The sequence below is a fragment of the Leptonychotes weddellii genome, chromosome 4 (genome assembly GCF_054177405.1).
Source record: "Leptonychotes weddellii isolate Sample4059 chromosome 4, ASM5417740v2, whole genome shotgun sequence".
Classification (NCBI taxonomy): Eukaryota; Metazoa; Chordata; class Mammalia; order Carnivora; family Phocidae; genus Leptonychotes; species Leptonychotes weddellii.
The window spans coordinates 128,182,316-128,203,715 of NC_138372.1; the positions used below are offsets into that span (position 1 = coordinate 128,182,316).

The 21,400-nt window shown below is 34.2% G+C and overlaps 1 protein-coding gene across 2 annotated transcripts in view; it reads right to left on the reverse strand.

Moving 5' to 3' along the window:
- Window positions 1–9,892: 9,892 nt before the first annotated feature.
- Window positions 9,893–21,400, reverse strand: part of MMP16 (matrix metallopeptidase 16) — a 277,042-nt gene continuing 265,534 nt past the window's right edge. Inside the window, exon 10 of one of the 2 annotated variants that reach the window (XM_081816217.1) lies at window positions 9,893–11,097. In XM_081816217.1, the coding sequence (XP_081672343.1) occupies window positions 11,087–11,097 (11 nt within the window). In that variant the 3' untranslated portion in view covers window positions 9,893–11,086. Of the gene's footprint in view, window positions 11,098–18,951; window positions 19,655–21,400 lie in introns of those variants that run through there. The other variant, XM_081816216.1, reaches the window with a different exon arrangement.

Below are 21,400 nucleotides of genomic sequence, written 5' to 3' on the forward strand. Positions count from 1 at the left end.
TAAAGAACATTTCATCCAAAAGCAACAGAATACATATCCTTCTCAAATGCACATGGAATGTTTTTCAAGATCATATGTTAGAGCACAGAAAAAGTCTTAATAATTTTAAGAAGATTCAAATAATGTCAGTATCTTTTCTGATCACAGTGGTATGAAACTAAAAATTAATTATATGAGAAAACTGGAAAATTCACAAATGTGTGGAGATTAAACAATATGCTACTGAATAACAAGTGTGCCAAAGAAGATATTAAAGAGAAATAAAAAAAAATTTGAGACAAATGAAAATGGAAATCCAGCATACCAAAATTTATGGGATGCAGCAAAAACATTTAAGAGGGAAGTTCTTGCCTATGTTGAAAAAGAAGAAAAATCTCAAACAAGCAACTTAACTTTATATCTCAGGGAACTAGAAAGAGAAGAACAAATGAAGCCCAAAGTTAGTAGAAGGAAGGAAATAAAATAGAGCAGAAATAAATGAAATAGAGACCAAAAAGACAATGGAAAAGATAAATAAAATTAAGAGCTGGTTCTTTGAAAAGATAAACAAAATTGACAAACTTTTAGCTAGACAACTCAAGAAAAGGAAAGGATGCAGTTAAATGAAATCAGAAATGAAAGAGGAGATGTTATGACTAATACCACAGAAATAAGAGACTATAATAAATAATTATATACAAACAAATTGGGCAATCTAGAAGAAATGGATACATTCTTAGAAACATAGAACCTGCCAAGACTGAATCATTATGAAATAGAAAATCTGAACAGACAAAAGTCAAGGACCAGATGGGTTCACTGATGAATTCTCCCAAACATTCAAAGAAGTAATACCAATTTCTCTCAGACTATTCCAAAAATAAATAGGAGTGGGGGGAAGTCTTCAATTACATTTTGTGAGACCAGCATTACCAGAACTAGACAAGGACACCACAAAAAAGAAAATTACATGCCAATATCACTAATGAATACAGATGCAAAAATCCTCAACAAAATATTTGCAAACTGAATGCAACAATACATATTCAAAGAATCATACACCACAGCCAAATAGGATTTACTGCAGGGATGCAAGGATGGTTAACTTCTGCAAATCAATGTGATACGCCACATAAACAAAATAAAGGATAAAAATCATATGATCATCTCAATAGATGCAGAAAAAGTGTTAGACAAAATTCAACATCCATTTATAATAATCTTCAAAAAATGGATATTGAGGAAATGTACCTTAATGTAATATAACATAATGAAGCCTGTATGACAAGCCCACAGCCTACATCACACTCAATGGTGAGAACCTGAAAGATTTTCCTCTAAGGTCAGGAACAAGAGAAGGATGTCCACTCTTGCCACTTTTATTCAATATAGTATCGGAAGTCCTCACCAGAGAAATTAGGTGAGAAAATGAAAAAACATCCAAATTGGAAAGAAGAAATAAAACTGTTAGTTTGCAGGTGACACAATACTATGCAAAGACTAAAGACTCTATCCTAAAGGCTCCATCAAAAAACTGTTGGAACTAATAACAAATTCAGTAAGGTTGTAGGATACAAAATCAATACACAAAAATGTGTTGCATTTCTTCACACTAATAACCATCAGAAAGAAAAATTAAGAAAATAATCCAATTTACAATTGCACTGAAAAAAAATAACCTAGGAATTAATATAACAAAGGAGGTAAAAGACATGTATTGAAAAAAAATTAAATTGAAGAACACACAAATAAATGGAAAGATATTCTTTGCTCATGGATTGGAAGAATTAGTATTGTTAAAATGTTGGTATTACCCAAAGCAAACTGCAGATTCAATGCAATCCCTATCAAAATTCTAATGATATTTTTCACAGAAATAGAATAATCTTAAAATTTATAACACACACACACAATAGAATATTATTCAGCCATAAAAAAGAATGAACTCTTGCCATTTGTGACATGGACGGACCTCAAAGGCATTATCCTAAGGGAAGTAAGTCAGACAGGGAAAGACAAATACTGAGTGATCTCTCTTATATGTGGAATCTGAAAAACAAAAAAGCCAAGCTCATAGATACAGAAAACAAATTAGTGGTTGCAAGAGGCAGGGGGCAAGGAGTTAGAGAAATTGGTGAACTGGTTTTTTGTTTGTTTTAGTTTACATACGGTGAATAAAAATGGAAAAAAAATAAAGAAAATAATTCTGCCTTACTTTATCCAAAAAATGCATTAAAAGTGTAGTGGGTAGCTCATAGAATCACCAAGTAGGCTGGGCAAAAATATTTAGAGGCATCAAATCCTTTCATGATCTCACACTTGCCTAAATCTTTGAACTTATCTTTTATAGTTCTCCTTCATGTACATGGGGCTCCAGTTCCAGAATAATTAATTTTCTCAAATGTGCTATGCTCTCCTACACTTGTATGACTTTCTATAAATTATAGCTTTCGCCTAAAATGCTACTTTCCTGTTGTTCACTTGTTAACCTACTTTTTTTTATGCATTACCCTTTTTATAAAGTCTTTCATGATAGTCCCAAATAGAGTCACCATCTAGATTCTCTCATGATTTTGTTATACCTAAAATATTTTTCATATTACCTATCAGATGTTATGTTACATTGTGCTATGTGTCTTAGGTTATATAATATACTAATTACAATGAGGTACAATAATTTAGAAAATTTGACTTTCCTACTTAACTTTGCACATCTTTTCCCTGCCCTAGGTAATATTTAAAATGTAGTAAAGATTTAATACCAAAAGAATGGACAATTTTCAGAAAGAGTAATTTATAATTTCACTGTAACACCATTAAATTGACATATAACATGTTAAAAGTTATAAGTATTTCTTTAGAGCCTGCAAAAATTTGTGTCAGATCTTAAATCATTTCTTCAGGATTCTTATTTCTGGTAGGGCAGATGGCCTAGAGTTGGTTGACATCTTATTCCAGTTTAATTTTACTATTACCCCACTAACCCTTCCTTTGAAAAATACTTTTTACACTCAATAAACTGAAACATCTATCTTTCCTAAGCTGTCATCATCCAAAAACATTTGACCAAATATCTCCCTAAGGCAAAGGTCAGGTGTCCTTGAAAAGGGTTGCCAAGATTTTCATTACTCCCTTTCTTCTCTGCCAAGTGAGGGACCACAAACACTATAAAAGAAGGGTGGAGAATGGAAGTGGGTGAAAAGAAAAACTGCAATCAAATTAATATGATTAATGTCCAGAGGCAGAGGAAAAGCAGTGGAGTAATGGGCAGAGCATCCTTATGTTCATGCAGATTTTGGACTTGCTGACTATAGATAGTTTTTGTGTTTTAACTTAAACTTTCTATTAACGGATTAGACAGTTAAGTCATTTAAAACATCATTTAATGCTGAAATAACACTATAAAAATTACAAGCATTCCCACCCTTATCCCCCACTCCTCTTCTCTAAAACCTCTTTTAATATTTTTGGCTTTTTTTTTTTCCTTCTGGAATTGAACACCTCATTATTTCTAAGTAATACATATGTACTTTAAATAAATTTTAGACATCATCTCTTGATTTCCCGTTATGTTAGATGAAGACTGAACTGTCTTCCTGTGTCATCTCTTCTGCCTCCCCTCCTTTATGCTCTAAATAAGAGTTTATTACAGTTTTTGATTAAAGATTCTATTTTTACATTATCATGCCTATAGCTATTCAGAACTGAGCACTGACTTGGACCTGTATTTTTTTAAAACTGTTCCTTTAATATTTGCCTAGTTTTTACAACTGCTTCATTTTTTATCTACTGCTAATTATCATTACATCTTACATAAATCTCTAGGTACAATTCCCCACAAGGTCAATCACATCAAGTAATCTATTGGTTTCAGTTTGTGTTTATTTATGAATATATGTATATATACACACACACACACACACACACACCTACTAGAGTCATCCATTCTCCTATTTGGACTAGCTGCTCTCTAGGCCTGTTATTCCAGGATTTATCTTTGTGTTATTGTAGGAAATTTCTTTGAATTTCTCAAAAAATGGAATCTCTATTCCTCAGACCTTTTTTTTTTTAAGATTTTATTTATTTATTTGACAGAGAGAGAGAGCACAAGCAGAGGGAACGGGAGAGGGAGAAGCAGTCTCCCCACTGAGCAGGGAGCCTGACGTGGGGCTCAATCCCAGGACCCTGGGATCATGACCTGAGCCAAAGGCAGACGCTTAACCCACTGAGCCACCCAGGCACTCCTATTCCTCAGATCTTATGTGTTAGTATTCTTCATTTATTTTCTTGTTCTAATGGAGCACATTTCACAGTAGCTTCATGGGTTGAAAAAGATGGCACAATGACAAAAGTCATGAAGATGGAGTCCTTAACGTGCTTTTCTCTCGGCCTTGCTGCTCCAATCTGAACTGCTTGTCTTTTATGACTGGTGCACCATTGTAATCCTACAAGTGTCCTTCACCACCCTTTTGGATAATCCCTTTACTTCTTTCTTCCTTTTGTTCAAACTCCTGTTTTTCTGAATTCAGTGTATCTTGGATCTTTCATTATTTAGTGAAGTATATTGTATATCTGAGGAATGGAACACGGGAAGAAAAAAATTCACTTTGTCTTCCAATCTATTGAGTTTTAATTGTTCCTATCAATTTTTAATTTCTTTGCAAATGATTTAAAAAAATTTTCCCTCTAAGAGATAATAAGGATTGTTTTAAAACTTTTTTAATGATGCATAATGTTTCCTTCTTGTTATTTTTGTGTTTCTTTGTGTCACTGTGGTTGTTTGAACTTTTCTTTAGATGCCTAGAAATCCTCAGTTGTCTGATCCTGTTTCACAGGAGGAAACAAAAAGCTAATTGGAAACACTGACTGCATGGGTGGGACTTGTCAGTACGAACTTTAATAAAGGGTAATCTTGCTGGCTTTTTGTTGGAGAAACCCTGATTTCATATTTTATTGTTTTTCTTCTTGGATTGTCAGATTCACCAGAGAAGAGTTATTCAGTTTTTTTGGATAAAGAAAACAACAACAACAAATTCTCCCCAAAACTACCTGCTGACATCCCAGTGATAAAGCAGAGGAAGTCTGGGAGGTGTCTGTATTAACATTCCAAACATAGAAGTTCACTTAATCCTCTCTTTTTGGTAGAGAACACTGGCATTCCCCAATTCAGAGACCTTCTTTTACCATCTCTATAAAAGAAGGGCAAACCTTGAGTTACTGGTTGGGGAGAGGAAGAGCAGTTGCCCAAAGGCAGGGAGGCTTGGACAGGACCTAGAGTATTTAACTGTTTCCTGTAAATGGTTTTCAGTTCTTAATTTATACAGTTCTGTTCACCCCATTTCCACAGGTACTTGATGCTTCCATTCCCTGAGCCTTCTGCATTCTATGTGATGTACTTTGAGGTTGTTCTCTGATTGTTCCTGCCAGTTTATTACTCCTTGGGTCCGCTAAGCCAGTTACCAGATGTCCACTTGCTTCCAGCTTCCCAAATGTTGGTGTTGTCTTCTCTCCTGTATTCCCTTCTCTTAAGTCTTTTGGAGAAAAAAAGGAAAGGAAAGGAGAGGAGAGGGGAGGGGAAGGAGGAAAGGAGAGAAAGAAAAAAGGAAAAGAAAAGAAAAAAAGAAAAAGAAAATCCATTTTCTATAGTTTTAGTAGGGCTTTGGAGGAAGTGAAATTATATGCCTGTTCCTGATCCATCATTTGACCTGAAAGTGTTGCTATTGCTTTTAGACACATGTTACATGCCAGGTAAAATCTATAAAGAATTCTCTAGTGAAAGCTCTTGTTAGTGTAAAGGCCAATAACTGTTCTAAGCAACAAATAATTTTTTTTGCTGTTGAACTGTTTATATGTGTCGTCCCTTTTGTCTGTGACTTGAGTCTTTCCCTTTTGAACCCATCACCAAACTCTTACTTAAAATCTTCCAGATTGAGCACTATGTCAACATCCTGTCCTATAGACCCAACACTAGCCCTGCAAGAGTTTGAACTGCATTTTCCTTTGAGTAGGCAGAATGATTACTATTTCAAAGTCTTTTCACATTGTCTCTTTTGTAAGGTAATATGATAAGAAAATGAATAACCATTTCTCTTATATCTATGCACACATTTAAGTAAGCAGACCTTGATATTTTGAATATTTTATTTTTATTTAAGTAGGCTCCATGCCCAGTGTGGAGCCCAGCATGGGGCTTGAACTCACAACCCTGAGATCAAGACCTGAGCTGAGATCAAGGGTCAGATACTTAACTGACTGAGCCACCCAGGCACCCGTTTTTTTTAATATTTTAAGTCCTGATAACATTCTCTATTCACTGATGCCTCCCGAAGAGTCTTCCCACTTTTACTTGGCTACTGTTCCTGGACAATTTCCTCTGGTTTAAAAGGTGACTATTAGAGGTAAAAGGTAAATATTAAAAAGAGATTAGCCTAAACTTGAGGCTTTCTTTATGGTTTGATAAACAATATTTAATGAGGTCTGGAAAAAAGTAATGCCTTGGAAAGAATCAAGGTCAACTCCTTAAAAAAATTTATCTTGGAAACAAATACTTTAAAATATCTTTATTCATAAGACTCCTAGAAAACAGGTTAGAGAATATATAACAAAGCAAAATAAAACTTCTATAATAACAAAATTTAAAAATACAATTTAATTTAGTGTAGTAAACATTTCTAGAGCTTCTTCATTCAAGGCACTGAATTAGATGCTGGAGGAGGGACCAAAAAAAACCAAAACCAAAACCAAAACAAAACAAACCAAGAAGAATGCGATTCCTAAGGGCTTAGACATTCACAAGAAATAATAGTTTAAGTTCACGTAAAATTATAGATTTTGTCTAAAACGTTTCATGAGTATGACCATATAACTTATTATTAAAAATGGAAGACTTTTGAAGAGCAAGAGGAGGTGCAATGTTAATAATTATACTGGGATCATTCTAAGCAAAACAAAATGCAAGGAGATAATATGAGGTTTCAAAGTTGGTGGAATTTTATCTGTTCAGTGAGATCAGGGAAGATAAAGAAGGGAAAAGTGGAAATTCAAAGTAGAGAGAACAGCATGAACCAAACTATGGGTGAGGAGTGGCACGTATTTGGATGGTTTAGGTATAAAAATCTATACTGGTGAAAAAGTTTGAAAAGCAAGTTAAAAATAGATTTTTAAGGGTCTTCCTATAAAATCTTTAATAAAGGGTTGATATGATTCAAACTCTAATTTGAGAAGATTGTTCTGCCAGGAATGTGTAGATAGGCTAGAAAAGAAAGAGATTGAATTAGGCAAGAAGATTCAGAAGGGAAGAAGTTATGAACCCTAACTAGGACAAGAATGTCAAGGAGAAATTAGATGCCAATAATATTGTTGAAGTAGAATTCATAGACCTGGTAAATATCAAAAGGGGGGACATCAGAGGCAAGGGAAAAAGGAAAGGCCAAGAACACAATATTTTCATGTAAATAACCAAGAGAATTTAGTGTATTAATAAATAATTCAGGAGGAAGCATGCTTATTTTGGGGGGAAAAAGGGATGTTGATGCTTTATATTTAGGAGATTGAATCTGGGAAGCAGAGGAAAAATCCAGATGTTTGTCCAGCAAGTGGGTGAAAATTGTCAATCTGGATTTTGTGAGACATCATATCCACAAAGCTAAAGCCATGCTTGTGCAGAAGGGTCCAGGAGAGAGTATAGAATAAAGGAGGTTAAGAACATATAGGGGACTTAGGTAAATTCACAAGAATTAGTTTAAAAAGATAGATATGGTAGGGGAAAAGATTTTTAAGCCCTAATATCTAGAAGCCAACATTTTCCTGAGCACGGACTATGAGCTAGCTTCTGTAGCAGCTCTAGGTATAGGAAAGTAATAAGAAATTGATAGGTCCTGACCTGAAGGAGCAGAAGTACTAATGGCAGAGTAACTGTCAGTATTAAATACTCGTAAGAAGCCAGGTAAGATAGAGAATTAGACTAGGTTTAGTTATAAATATATCATTTAAATTTAAAGAAATGAGTGGTGAGGAGTGCCACAAAATTTTAAAGAATGAGTGTAAAGAACACATGAAAGGAGTGAATTATATATATATTTTTCTTTTTTTTTTTTTAAAGATTTTATTTATTTATTTATTTGAGAGAGAGAGAGAGAGAGAAACAGCATGAGAGGGGAGAGGGTCAGAGGGAGAAGCAGGCTCCCCGCCGAGCCGGGAGCCCGATGTGGGACTCAATCCCAGGATGCCGGGACCATGACCTGAGCCGAAGGCAGTCGCTCAACCAACTGAGCCACCCAGGCGCCCTATATGTATATTTTTCAAGGAATAAAATAATTAAGGGGGGCAGAGAAGAGAGAAAAGAGGTGAAGGTGAGGAAAAGGAAGAGGAAGAAGAAGGAAGGAAGGGGGAGAGCTAGTGACACTTTGAGGTAACTAATTGAGGGGGTGGCAGAGGGCATCAAACTGGGTTGAATGAAGTTCTGCCCATTCAAATACTTTGTGTAAAAGATTTAAAATATGCAAACGTTGTCATTCACCTCAATGGTATTTGTTTCTGTAGCGTGCTATATAGTATCATTCTAGTTTGGTCCTTGATTATGGCAACAATCGTGCAAGATAGGTCATATAATGCTATATTTTGATATTAAATAAATAAAATACAGGTATGTAAGAAAAATACTTTACTGGGTTAGATCGATATTTCTCGCTTTTTTCCCCCTCTTTGATAATAAAAAAAAGATTTATTCTTGAATTCTGCCTGATTATTTGTGGTTTCATATTGTTGACAACCTTATAAAAATAAATGTTATCTTTTGTTTAAAAGCCTTTTACAAATAAAAATACAATATATTGTTGCTTGGCTAACCTTTTAGGTTCTTATGGGCTGACATGTTTCAAAAGTCCAACAACTCTTATCTATGAGTCTTCCTTTAAACTCTTTGAGATAGTTATGCAAGTTCTCAGGGATGCACCTTAGAAGCAGGTTTCAAAGACTGAATACAAACAGTTCTCTGTCCCCCTAGTCTACAGTTTGTTACTTCAGACAATGAAATCCCTTATGATTGTCTTAGGTACCTTGCTTCAGTGCTTCTCTTTTATGTGTGGATTAAAATTTATAAGATTGGTTTCTTCGTGCATAGATGAGTCTTGATTTTTGCATGAAAGAACATATTTTTCTTTATTACCAGTATGCATTCCCAATTCTTCCTAAAGTTCAGATGACAATTTGAAATAATTGATACATATTAGATTTGATTTTTAGGAAACTCTTGCTTCAGCACTTGATTACATGCAAGTATTTGATATTGTAAGAGATTTCATAGTTGATCCTGTGTTCAAGATAATTTATGAAAATGTAGATAAGGAAATGTTTATCTTTGCTTATGTTTTCTACGAGTCAGTTCTTTATTCATGGTTATTCATGGCCATCCTTTCCTGTAGTCCTATCATTAAAAAAAAAGTTCTTGAATGGGATTCTGTCAAAGACTTTTGATATAAAAATTAACTCCTTTGATTCAATTTACCTAGACAGTCATGATGTGTGACTTTAAACAATAAGTTATACTCACCTATCCAAAAATTACTCTTTATTCTTATTAGGTAGTGATGAAATCTTAACAAATCCTATGTTCATGGCTACTTGCCTGATATATATCTGATGCAGTAATGCTTCCTGCTCCTGTCCTTGGCCCGTCACATGCATCTAGTTAGTCCATAAACAATTCTCCAGTTGATATGGCCACTTTAATATACTTGCTCATTCAGGGAAACACCGGAAATCTTGGCCTAAATTACTTAAGAATTTTCATTTTCTGTTTCATATTGATTAGGAAGGCATATATAGTAAAGTCTACTGCTATAGATCACAGCCTCCATATTAGTTATAAATGTATGTATATCATTCATTGAGTAAAACCACAATGTATATGAACTGTTTTTCTTTTCTCTTATTTATTGACAGTTTTTTTAATTACAACACAATGAATTGATGGTAAATACAGAAGATGCAATAGTATAAAAAGCCATTTAACCCGTCCCTAGGTTAAGACACTTACAGCAGACAAAAACTGCCCCACCCCAAGTCCCCTCCTTGAATGGAAACAAAATAAATATAAATTAATAAATACAAAACAAATCACTGCACAGCCCTTAACTCTTTGATTGCCATGGCAAGAACCATGCTGATGATTCTAGCTTGTGACATTTGTGTGGTTAAAGGTTGCCGCAGCAGTCAAAGGGTTATAGCATTGTAAACATAAGTACTTCGTGGAAAAGTTCAGTCATGTTAATGGTCTACAGCGATGAGATTAATAGCATGACCCCTTGACCTTTAATGACGCAACATTATAAGGAGTTGAAGAGATAGTAGCTTGGTGAGCTGTTACATAGACTAGTCAACCATTTTATTTAACAATGTGCTGTGAGGCCTTGATTTACTAATAAAAGACAACTTGTGAATAATAAACACTGTTCGATGCATTGATCAATAAAATCAATGAAAAAATTAAGCACCACAGAATTTTGCCTGATTATATCTGACAGTCATAATACACTTTAGCACCATTTATTTGCCTTATATTTGCACACAAACAAGCTTTGTGTTTGTCAGTAGAAGCTATCTGAAAAAAAAAATATATATATATATGCCAGATTTAAGATGTTAATAAATGTATAGAATCCTGTGTGGGCAAAAAAAACCACTAACAACTTGCAAACCTTAAAGCTCATTCAGCAAATAAATGAGTTATTTATTTCTTTCCTTGCACATAGAAGACTACATATTATCAGAAACTTAATGAAGTACTGTTGAATGTAATGTGAACAATCCAGAAGTTTAAAGTTAGATTTTAATATCCTCTCCATTACTGAAAATATCATGGGGAATTAAAATAAAGGCAAGTATTGTCAGACAACCAAGAGATAATAGCCTAAATATTTAATTTCTTACTGTTTCTCTCTGCTTCATGTTTTAATGTTATTTAAATAAAGTCTGCATTTATTTTATGCATTACATTCTTTTAATTTCCCATAACCACAATATAGAAAGGAAAAGTGATTTTCATAAGAAGCTATAAAATGTCTACTGTTTACCCAAGAGACAACTTTCCTCTGCAATTGCTTGCATCTCATTCTGGCTCTGAAAGACAAATGTATGTGCAATTATTTTTTTAATATAGCATATGGTATTTATTTGACAAACTAAATTTATGGGAGCTTTTTCCCCTTAATCTGTTAAATATGTATGTGTGTGTATATATATACACACACATGCATACATACACACAGACACACCATATATACACACATATATACACATACACACACTATATATATATTTCCAAATCTATATTACCAGATAGCTCATATGGATGGCATAAATTGTGTTCATTATCATACTGATCCACTACTGGAATCAAGATAATGTTTCTATAGGTATACAGATTTTAAAACATCCTGAAGATAGATTACTACACTGATGAAGCAGGCAATTTTCTCAATATCAATAATTGATTCTTTTAAAAAATCATCAATAGACTATGGACTATGTTTTTGCTAAAAATTAGGTTTATTAAAAGTTATAGTAGCACAAATTTGAACTAGTAAACTCCATTTATTTCCTTCCTATAATATAAAAACAAAATATATTTATTTAAAATTATATACCTAAAAAAAAATCTTTCAAGACTTTTAAGCCTGAAGCAAATTTTTATGGGTGAGTCTCTAAAACCCCTGAAAATAGAGGTCCACAATAAAAATGCTGATGCAGTCAAAACCAATGCAGCAAAAAGCTGCCACTATAATACCCCTTATTCTTTCATTCTCTTTCTAATATATAATTTATGTAATTTACACATAAAGGGAAACAGATACAGAATTGAGGTTTTAGGCATTCATGTACACATGATGTACCTTAAACAGAACACTATATTATGGTATTTACTTTCCTGTATAATTATTTAAGATACATTCTCCAAAAGCAAAGTTCCTTAGCTGGCTTATCAACAGACAACAGCCTTCATACTCAGCATTTCACTTTTCTCAGGGGAATAACTCTAAAAAAGTTAGAATCCAATGTAAGAGATTGGAAGGTGTGTGAAATTGGAAACTCTTTGCATGAAACTTGTGAAGGAAATTACTGAGGAACAAAAATATATTTTCTGGGCCCATGTCTGATATATAGTGCTGCTCAATTCTGGTTTTCATAAACAGAAGGGAAAATCAAATCTGTAAAAAAAGAGGGGCAAGGTGGAAATGGAAAGGAATGCAAATACGGGCACAGGCTACATAAGACAATACAAAATAATATATCCCTCCCAACCATCTGTATTCTGGGGTGACACACAGAAAGCAAACATAATTTCAGGATTGGAGGAGCAGAAAAACCAGATACCCAATCATCCTTGTTAAGAAATCAGGTTTGTTTGAAAGTAACAAAGTAACTAAGATTGTGAAATTTTGTATTTATGAACATAAAAAAGAATAACGTATTCCACTTCGGATAGAAAAGAAGTAACAAAAAACCAAAACCAAAAACAACCCTAATTTTACCCAGGCAGTAGGACCTACTAAAGAGCTGTGAGAAGACAAGCAATAATGTGGCCTCTGTGGTAGTGTTTCAGTGGTAGCAAAAATTATGCAATTGATTTAAGGATTGAATCAGTCATTCAAGGAAACTATGTTTTACCTTCACAACTGGGTTATCAATATATAGAGAGGGAAAAAGTTCAAATTGGCATTACGAAAGAACAAATGAAACATGCATTCTAGTGACTTTGCAAATAGACAGCTTACACCAGGCTTTATTCATCCATATCTTAGCAAGACAGGCCAACATAGAAACATATATTCATACAAAATGTGGCAAGAACAAGCAGCACCATATCCTATCCTAGAAAAAAAGCAACCTACCATGCAGTCACATCTCACCAAAGCTTCATCGTATATGAGGCATTTATAAAAAGGCCTGTGTCAAAAAGTGTTATGCCTGGGATCAAATCTAGCTACAGACCAAATGCTACAGATATGTCTGTATTTTGTGTAATTTTTTTTTTCATGGAGAAAAACAAGTAGATAAAATACTCAAGAAACATCTTCGTAAGTCGAAAAGTTAATCATTTTATTCATGTTCACCATTCTCTCCTTCCGGTTTTTCTATGTGAAATAAGGGTTAATGACATCTTACTCTGAAGCTAAGTGGCCTAACATGATACAATTATCATATTTTCATATCTATATTTAATTGATTTTCTTCTCCCTTCTTAAGGGCATATAAATTCAGCTCTATAGCAGAGCACGTGGCAAAGTTATGTGAATCAGCACAACATTCTAATTTATGATGTATTTGTCTTACAATGCCCAGTGTGCCCTTGAATGTAAGGCCACATTGAGTGCAAACTTGAATATTAACCCCAGTCCAATGTTAGTATAAGACAGATTTTTAAGACGCACTGCTCTTTAAATTGGAAAGGCATATAATCTTTAGAAATCTTCATAAATATCTTTCATATGTTTTTTATACTTAGGCACTAACCATGAGTTAACTGGGTATGCCCTCATTTTCCTTTAAGAGCTTTAGTTATGTACTATTTTACAGTACTCATGATCTTATACCCTTACTTCATATAAAGAATTAGCATTGTTCTAAAAAAAGATGCATGTTTCTGTCCAATTATAAGCTCACAATTGTGTTTAAAAATCGAAGGCTGCTACTTCAGTATTCTACCAGAATATTGACAAGTTTTATAATATATGTTTTTCACTCAATTTCTGTGACTTTGTCAGTGTTTGTTTGGATCAGTGTTCATTCTTAGGCTTTATATACTATTGGTTTAAATTTCAAAGTAGAAATACATATAAAATGTTGAGATATTTGAAATTGATGTTATTCATCTGACCTGAAATATCTCTGAATCATTTCAAAATGATGCCAGTGGAAACAAAAAATGATTTGAGTAGGACAGAAAGACAAAGGTTCCAATTAGGTGAGATTAGAACACTAAGGCAATTTCTTTGCTACTATGCCAAGTGTTTATGTTATGTGATTACTGAGGTAAATTTCTATCCTAGAGAAATGGCTTTTCTCAGGAGATTCTAACATGTATCTTTCCAATTGAGGTTACTGAACACCTAACTTTTGACATTTTTAGCCTATAAGGCAGTGCATTAGTATCAGATGTGTTTATGCAGGGTAACATCTAAAAACCACTGGCTAATTATATACATTGATATATCACATACCCATTACTAACATGAAGAGCCTGAAGTTGCATTTTTCTCTATTTTTATACTTGCTAAAGTAGAATTTCCAGTTGTATTAAGGAGTGCTGTAGTATGTTTTTATATTTTACAAAACACTCATTTTTCTTTTTCCTCCATTTCCATTATATTTAATATATATAGTATTTAATTTTCATATTTATGGTGTGGTGCTCCACCTGGTTGCTGTTTTCTTTATCATATAAAATTCTAATTTTTAAAATACAACTGATAAAATATTTCTGATGTAGCTTTGGTTCCCTTTTCAGCAACAAGGAACCTAAAACAAAGACACATATCCTTTCCCAGTTATATAACCTGCAGTCAAAATAAATTAATATCATGAAGGTGCATGAGATGCAATGGAATGATTAAATCCTCTAATACTATTGACTTGAAACCTTTTGTGATATCATATATTGGCTGAGATTATATTTACAGCTATTTATAAATAGCTTATCTGAATTTAACATTTTTGGTTTAGATGGCATGTTCTTTTTGACATCTGTGATGTTTTGGAATGTGCTCTTGAGAGCATCAAAAATTAAATGAACTCTTTGCTATGTTTGCTGAAAAAGATTTCACCGCCATCCACGAGGTTGTTTCAGTATATGTTACAATCTCACAGACTCAATACTATCAGTAAATCACCGCCTTTATTAGTTTCTGGAAATAATTCCAAAACTTAAAAAAAAAAAAATCTTTTCATGACTCTTGTGTTAGCTCAGTCTACTTGATTATAACATCCATTTCTCTTCAGATAGCACATTGAATTTAGTCAATATGGACACATTTGTTACTCTATGTAAGATTCACAAAGTGTGGGCATGTATTTGATACTAGAGATATCAGCATAATATGCAGAACTTGGAAGTATTATATTACTATACCTAGGATCCAGTATATACAAATCATCCACATATTGGAACTACCAGTGAAGTTGGGCAGTGTTCTCATCCACCACATTGTGTTTTTTAATCACCCACAGAAAGGGAATAAAAATAAGTATATCGTATATGAAACAAATTGTGTCAATAGAAAAAGATTACAACCAATCTGACTAGTAAAAGTAACATTTGCTTATTTCAGTAAATCAGTCTCTATCCTTTATTACTTAGTAATTATTTTCTGTAAATTATTACTTAGTAATTTATTACATCTGATTCAGAAAAGCCTTGCCCTCTGATTTATAACAGAAGTTGTCTTTGCTAGTATCATATAATGTTCTCTAATTTATCTACGGTATCTCTGCAGTTGTAAAGAGTTTCTGTATTCACCTGTTCTGATTGCCATGTCAGCAGACACTTTGTTCTAAAAGGGGTCAATAGTTAAATTCACAACCTCCTCTATGGTCTGATGTAGATTTACTGCTTTACAGGGAATACAGACTGTTTATTTTAATACTTCATTTCAGTCCAGTTAATAATATACAGAACAATAATATTTGGCTAAAATTATAGACTATAGAGTTAATTTATGTAAGGAACATTACGTTGTTTACATTTGTGTTTATATTAAAGTATTAAAAATGAAACAGAAGGAGAATTACGTTTTGTGATGATGAATGTGTTTTTCAATTTGAGAAACCCTAGGTCTGAACTTTCCATGCTATTAATGATGTGTGATGAAAAATATTTGATAGATTGTAAGTTTCTATTGATACTGAACTTGGTATATTATGTTGTTGACCCATGGAAATTTATTCCACGTTGTTTTTGAATCACTATTCTTATTTGCTAGACCAATTGGTCACTCTCCCTTTCATTATTCCAATAGGATTGAGACTTTTTTTCCCCAAACCGCAGTGGAAGAGGAGTCAGCAACCATACTCACAAAGTGCCCTGTGTACAATAAACAAATAGAATCTTGATGTTTGTGATTATATGGAACTTAATATTTTCTTATCTCTTGTAGTCTCACAGCCTGAAAATTTAACTATTCTAGTAAAGAGAGAAGCTGTATATGCCTTTTCTTATCACATAAATCTCATTTCATATTGAAGTAAATATGACCCAACACTTATCCATGACATTTTCAAAATGCAAGCATAATGATAGGGTCTTTCCTTTCTTAATGCTATGATTATTTTCTAGCCCTTATATACTTATAGTCTTATGATGGATCAGGATATTGTGACAAATGAGTAAAGAGGCAAAAGATTGCTTCTTCAGTTTCTTTCTCATTTTAGAAAAAAAAATAAAATCAGTGTTTAATGCAGGTTGATGGAATTCCTCAATGATTTACCCATGTCCCCAAATGACATAGTTCCTCATTTCTATGTTTAGCAAAATACAATTTCCAGTCATCTTTTCTCTTGACATCAAGGTCCTAAAAGGATTAAACCCTCCCATAAGCAAACACTGTATAAGTGAGCTTATGTATATAGTCCTCCGTGCTCAGTAGAAGTGGCTAACTCTTTATAATATCAGCATCATCTAGAATGGAAGCACTGAAGTAAAGCTGTGGGACTGATTTTGGTCCTCTCCCCATGCTTTCTTTCTTGGCCCTCACATACATAATCTCTGATATCTTGTCAAAATACAGTTTGCATTGCATAATGTTTTGCTGTAAAGATATTCCTCTTTTTTAACTGTTCTTTTTTCTTATCCTTACATTATGTATGTTCAGGTTGTAAGAAATAACAATCTGCAAAGGCTTTGCAGCATGCCACCCATGATTACAAAATATTTTCCCAAACCAATTCATAAACATGTTGTTTAACCAAAAGACATTCTAATTTCCATGCTATGTTGAGTATAAATATAAATTCAAGGCAGCCAAACTATCCATTTCCAAATAAGAATGTGTACCTACACTCATTAAAAATCATCTGGAAATGTGTATTATTAGCAAATGAGTAAGAAATTTTCACTAGTATAAAATTCCTGCTTTGTATAAAAGCCACACTGGCCATTCAAGTATTTTGAGGTTTTTTTTTTCCCCTATAGTTTTATATTTGTACTTAAAATGATGAATTTAGACTTGAATTTATATTAAAGGAAAATTAAAAGTCACTTCTACCTATAGGGCATTTTTCGAGTGTGCATGTAAATAGCAAAGTGTCCATCTGCAGATCCACCATCAACACTCTTTCTCTCTCTACTCTAAGGAAACAGCTCATGCTTACTAGGGTTTTAGAGTACAATTAACACTCCAAAGGAGAAGCAATACCAGATTTCCTTCAGTTTGTGCCAGTTTGCAAGTTAAAGGTCAAAGGGCAAAGACATAGAACAGGACTCTTCAAGGAAAATTTTCACAGAAGACAATGTTTAAGTTGTTGTTAATGACAGTCAACAGATCAATAATCAAGTTCAAGGCAAGCTGTTCATTGTTTCAAAAGCTAATCCCCTCAAAAGCTGGCTTTCACACAAAGCCAATGTCTGACTCATGGGGTGCATTCCCTCTGACCATCTCTAATAAGTTCACAGCCCAGTGGCTGTAAAGCCTTTCACTGCAAGAAGCAGCTCCTAAAAATCAATAAAGAGGTCTGTCAGTTGCTGACTTTTCTCTAGGAAAAAAATATTGATACAAACCTGCTCTGCAGGTCACATGAAAATGACAATACTGCTGTTAGGACAAATTACACTCAACAATGAAATGCTTTGGTGGTCTCTTGGCTCTGTCAGTGATCAAATGGATGGCTAAATGCCAGAAGCCACACTAACCCTTTGAGAACTATGGTTGACATGCAATAAGTAATGTACTGGAGGATATTCATGCAATCTCAGAGTCATCATTTTAAGTCATTTTTAAAATGGCAATGCTAACTGCATGTACCAAGGCAAATTGAATTTTCATGCAATGGATTTTAAAACAAATTCAATATGTCTAAGGAAAAAAAGACTTAGGCTATTATAATCAGTTCTTCAAATAAAATTTCACTCTTACATTTTCTTAATAAAATACCTTTTTATTTGCCAGAAAAATTTTTGGCAAGTAACATTTCTGTTTACTATAAACGCATTTATGTAGTACCGCAAATTGCTTAAAAATTACATGGGGTTATAGGATATCTGTTTTAAAAACCTGAACTTCTTGAACCTGTGCCTGTTTTTACCATTGCCCAGTTCTATAATTTACTAGATAGCAAGACTGACAATCCTAAGACTCTGAAAGCTGGTCTGATAGTTCTCAAAGGGTTACACCAATGTATTACTAGTGTCACATATCCTTGTAAAATAACTGTCACTTTAAACCACTTTGGAGACATACTGCTTCTTGCTCTTAATGAATATTCCTGACAGACCCATGAAAGGCCTGGGGCAATGGCCTAATACAACTTGGGGAGATTATCACAATGATGTAGGGGTCAGGTGGTAGGAAGGGGATTAGAAACACTTCAAAACAATCAAAAGGTCCTGTTTGAATATAGCTATGAATATAAATGTGATGAAACATTGAGGACATAGCTGAGAACAGCTGTATAAAACGAAAAATGGATGTATTATTAAGGCTGTTACTATATTGCAGATATTTTGGCCCCTTGTTTGTTGGAAAATGGCTGTCCCAACAGTCTAAAGTCCTGCATGTGTATTCCAGATCTCCCACCTGACAAAAATGAAGTGTAGGAGACTATCCATAGCAGTCAGAGAGCTATCTTCTTTGGAGACAAAGCTGTTTTGGGTCTTCACACTTTCCTGAAAGTTCAATTGTGGGTTTTTTGTTTAACCTTTTTTTCTTTGCTTTAAAGCAAAAAATTCATGGGTTTTTCCATTTTGCTTTTTTCCCCCAGATATGGGCTCAGACTTCAGAAGGAAAATAATATTAGAAACCTTTAAGAAGAATCTTTTCTTCTTTTTTTCCTCTTCTTTAGTTAATCCTGAAAATTTACTGGGCATTGAGCGTGCAGAGGAAAGGCCTAGAACTGAATGACAAAGAAAGACAAAGGACTGAAGAACGGCAGATACTGTGCATCATGGAAGCTTCCCCATGAGTGTATTTCCACTCATGTGCAGGACCAGCAACCCTCTGGGTTTGAAAGGTCAGCCCTGAATCAGGCTGCCACAAGCCTGCTCCTAGCTAGGAAACAGCATAACAGCTCTTGTCTTGAATCTCAAGTTACCACAAACTCCTGGAAAAGAAAGAAAGAAAAAAAACCCTACATCACACCCACTCTTGCATAGAGCGTTTACAGTACAGTATGTGGCGGGGTGTTCCTTTCCTCTTGAACTGGAACACAGTGTAAACCAATACAAGGAGGCATAAGGCCAAGATGCAGGGAATGACAATAGCTATGGCTTTCACAGTGCTGGCTGTGTTGTCCAGTTTGATGACAATGTCTACATCGTCTGGTGGGCTGTGTCCTTCTTTATCTCTGTCTGTTGGTCCATCACAGCCCATAAAATCCTTGAGGATGGATCTGGGATATCCAGGTTCTACTTTGAGTATCTGGTTGTTGAATTTCCAGTACTCCTTTCCTTTGTAGAAATACGTAAAGCCTAGAGGGGGAAACACAAACACATAGGTACCACTTATTTTGAAAGTGTATATGTATAGAAATTCTTATTAACTTACATTAGGCTACTTTTTAAAAGATGTATTTATTTTTTTAAAGATTTTATTTATTTGACACAGAGAGCACAAGTAGGCAGAGCGGCAGGCAGAGGGAGAGGGAGAAGCAGGCTCTCTGCTGAGCAGGGAGCCTGATGTGGGGCTCGATCCCAGGACCCTGGGATCACGACCTGAGCCAAAGGCAGTCGCTTAACCAACTGAGCCACCCAGGCGCCCCTAAAAGATGTATTTTAAGGCCCTTCCATTTTGGTAGGAAGAAAACATTATTTTCAGCTTAGCGCTCTGTTGAAATAAATCTAGAGTTGTGCCCTCTAATGCTTATCTATGGAAAACTTCGCCAAGAGTCAAAATATCTATAGAGGACAGCTGAAAGATCATGCTGAACACATCTACTCCTAGTCTGGAAAGAGAGCTTTACCCTATTTCTTACTTGTAAGGTTGCAGTTTCAGATTTACCTATCAGGGTGATAATACCAACCTATACTGAAATATGCTGAAACAACCTTATGAGTTGAAGCACTAGGTCCCCGCAGACTGCTGTTGAAGACATTGTACAATGCATTATGAGGAGGCCACTCCAGGAAACACCTCAGGGGAAATTTCTAATCATCTTAGTATTGGGAGCAGTTGTACTTAAACACTAGGTTTGCTTTTGTCATTTGGACAAGAAATCATAACAATTCATAAGTCATGAAACTATAGAGATGTTTTGTCTGCTAGGAATCTTAATAAGTAAATAGGTATTTAGGGTATTTTCTGCACTAACCTTGTTTCTGACTCTAGATCATACCCATTTTGTCCCTACTCCTTTTGCCCTTTTCACTTAACATTCTTATTTACTTATATAATAAAGGATTAATAGACTATAAATAAATCTATAATTCTAACTTTAATAGTTCCAACTAACATATTCCATGGGGGAGGATGTAGTATGTGGAAGGTTCATGTAACTAGCAATACATATGACTTATGTTCCAAAATTATGGATGCAGATAATAGACTTTGAAAGCTTGTGACAAACTACAAATATGTGTGTTTTTCTTAGGACTATTCCCTAAATTGTTGTTTTTGTTGGGAGAAAAAAAAAGTTTTTTTCATCCAGAGCTTCTTCATGTCAAGTTTCTTTGTGACTGCACTCATTGGACTTAATTCCTGCTTTGAGACAAACTTCAAGAAACCAAGAAGAAATATTTTAATGTTATCATTACTTAAAAACTATATTTTGGGAGCTATTTTGAATAGTATGCCTACTTTAGGGTTAGTAATCATTAATGAGGGTTTTCTTTATCCTGTATTATTAAACACTTATTATGGAAGAAGTATTGTGTTTAAAGCTCAGTAAAGACATATTTTAATCCTCATAACCACTCTGTCAAGTAGAATTATTTACCTATACTTTTCAGGCAAAGATACTGAGGCTTAGAGATAAGATAATATGTCTAAGTCCTGGTGAAAGCAGAATTTAAATCTTGATCTAGTTCTAGACCTGAACACTTAATGATTTTTCTAAAAACCGTGTCCTTTAACAAATGCTTCCTGATTAAACATCACAGGCTGTGATAGGTAAAACCCATACAACAAAAAACTGACACCTTTCAAAAAATTTCATCTAGGCTAGACCATCACTTCAGGTCACTTCATTTTGGAAATCATTCTGTTTAATGCCATAAAAA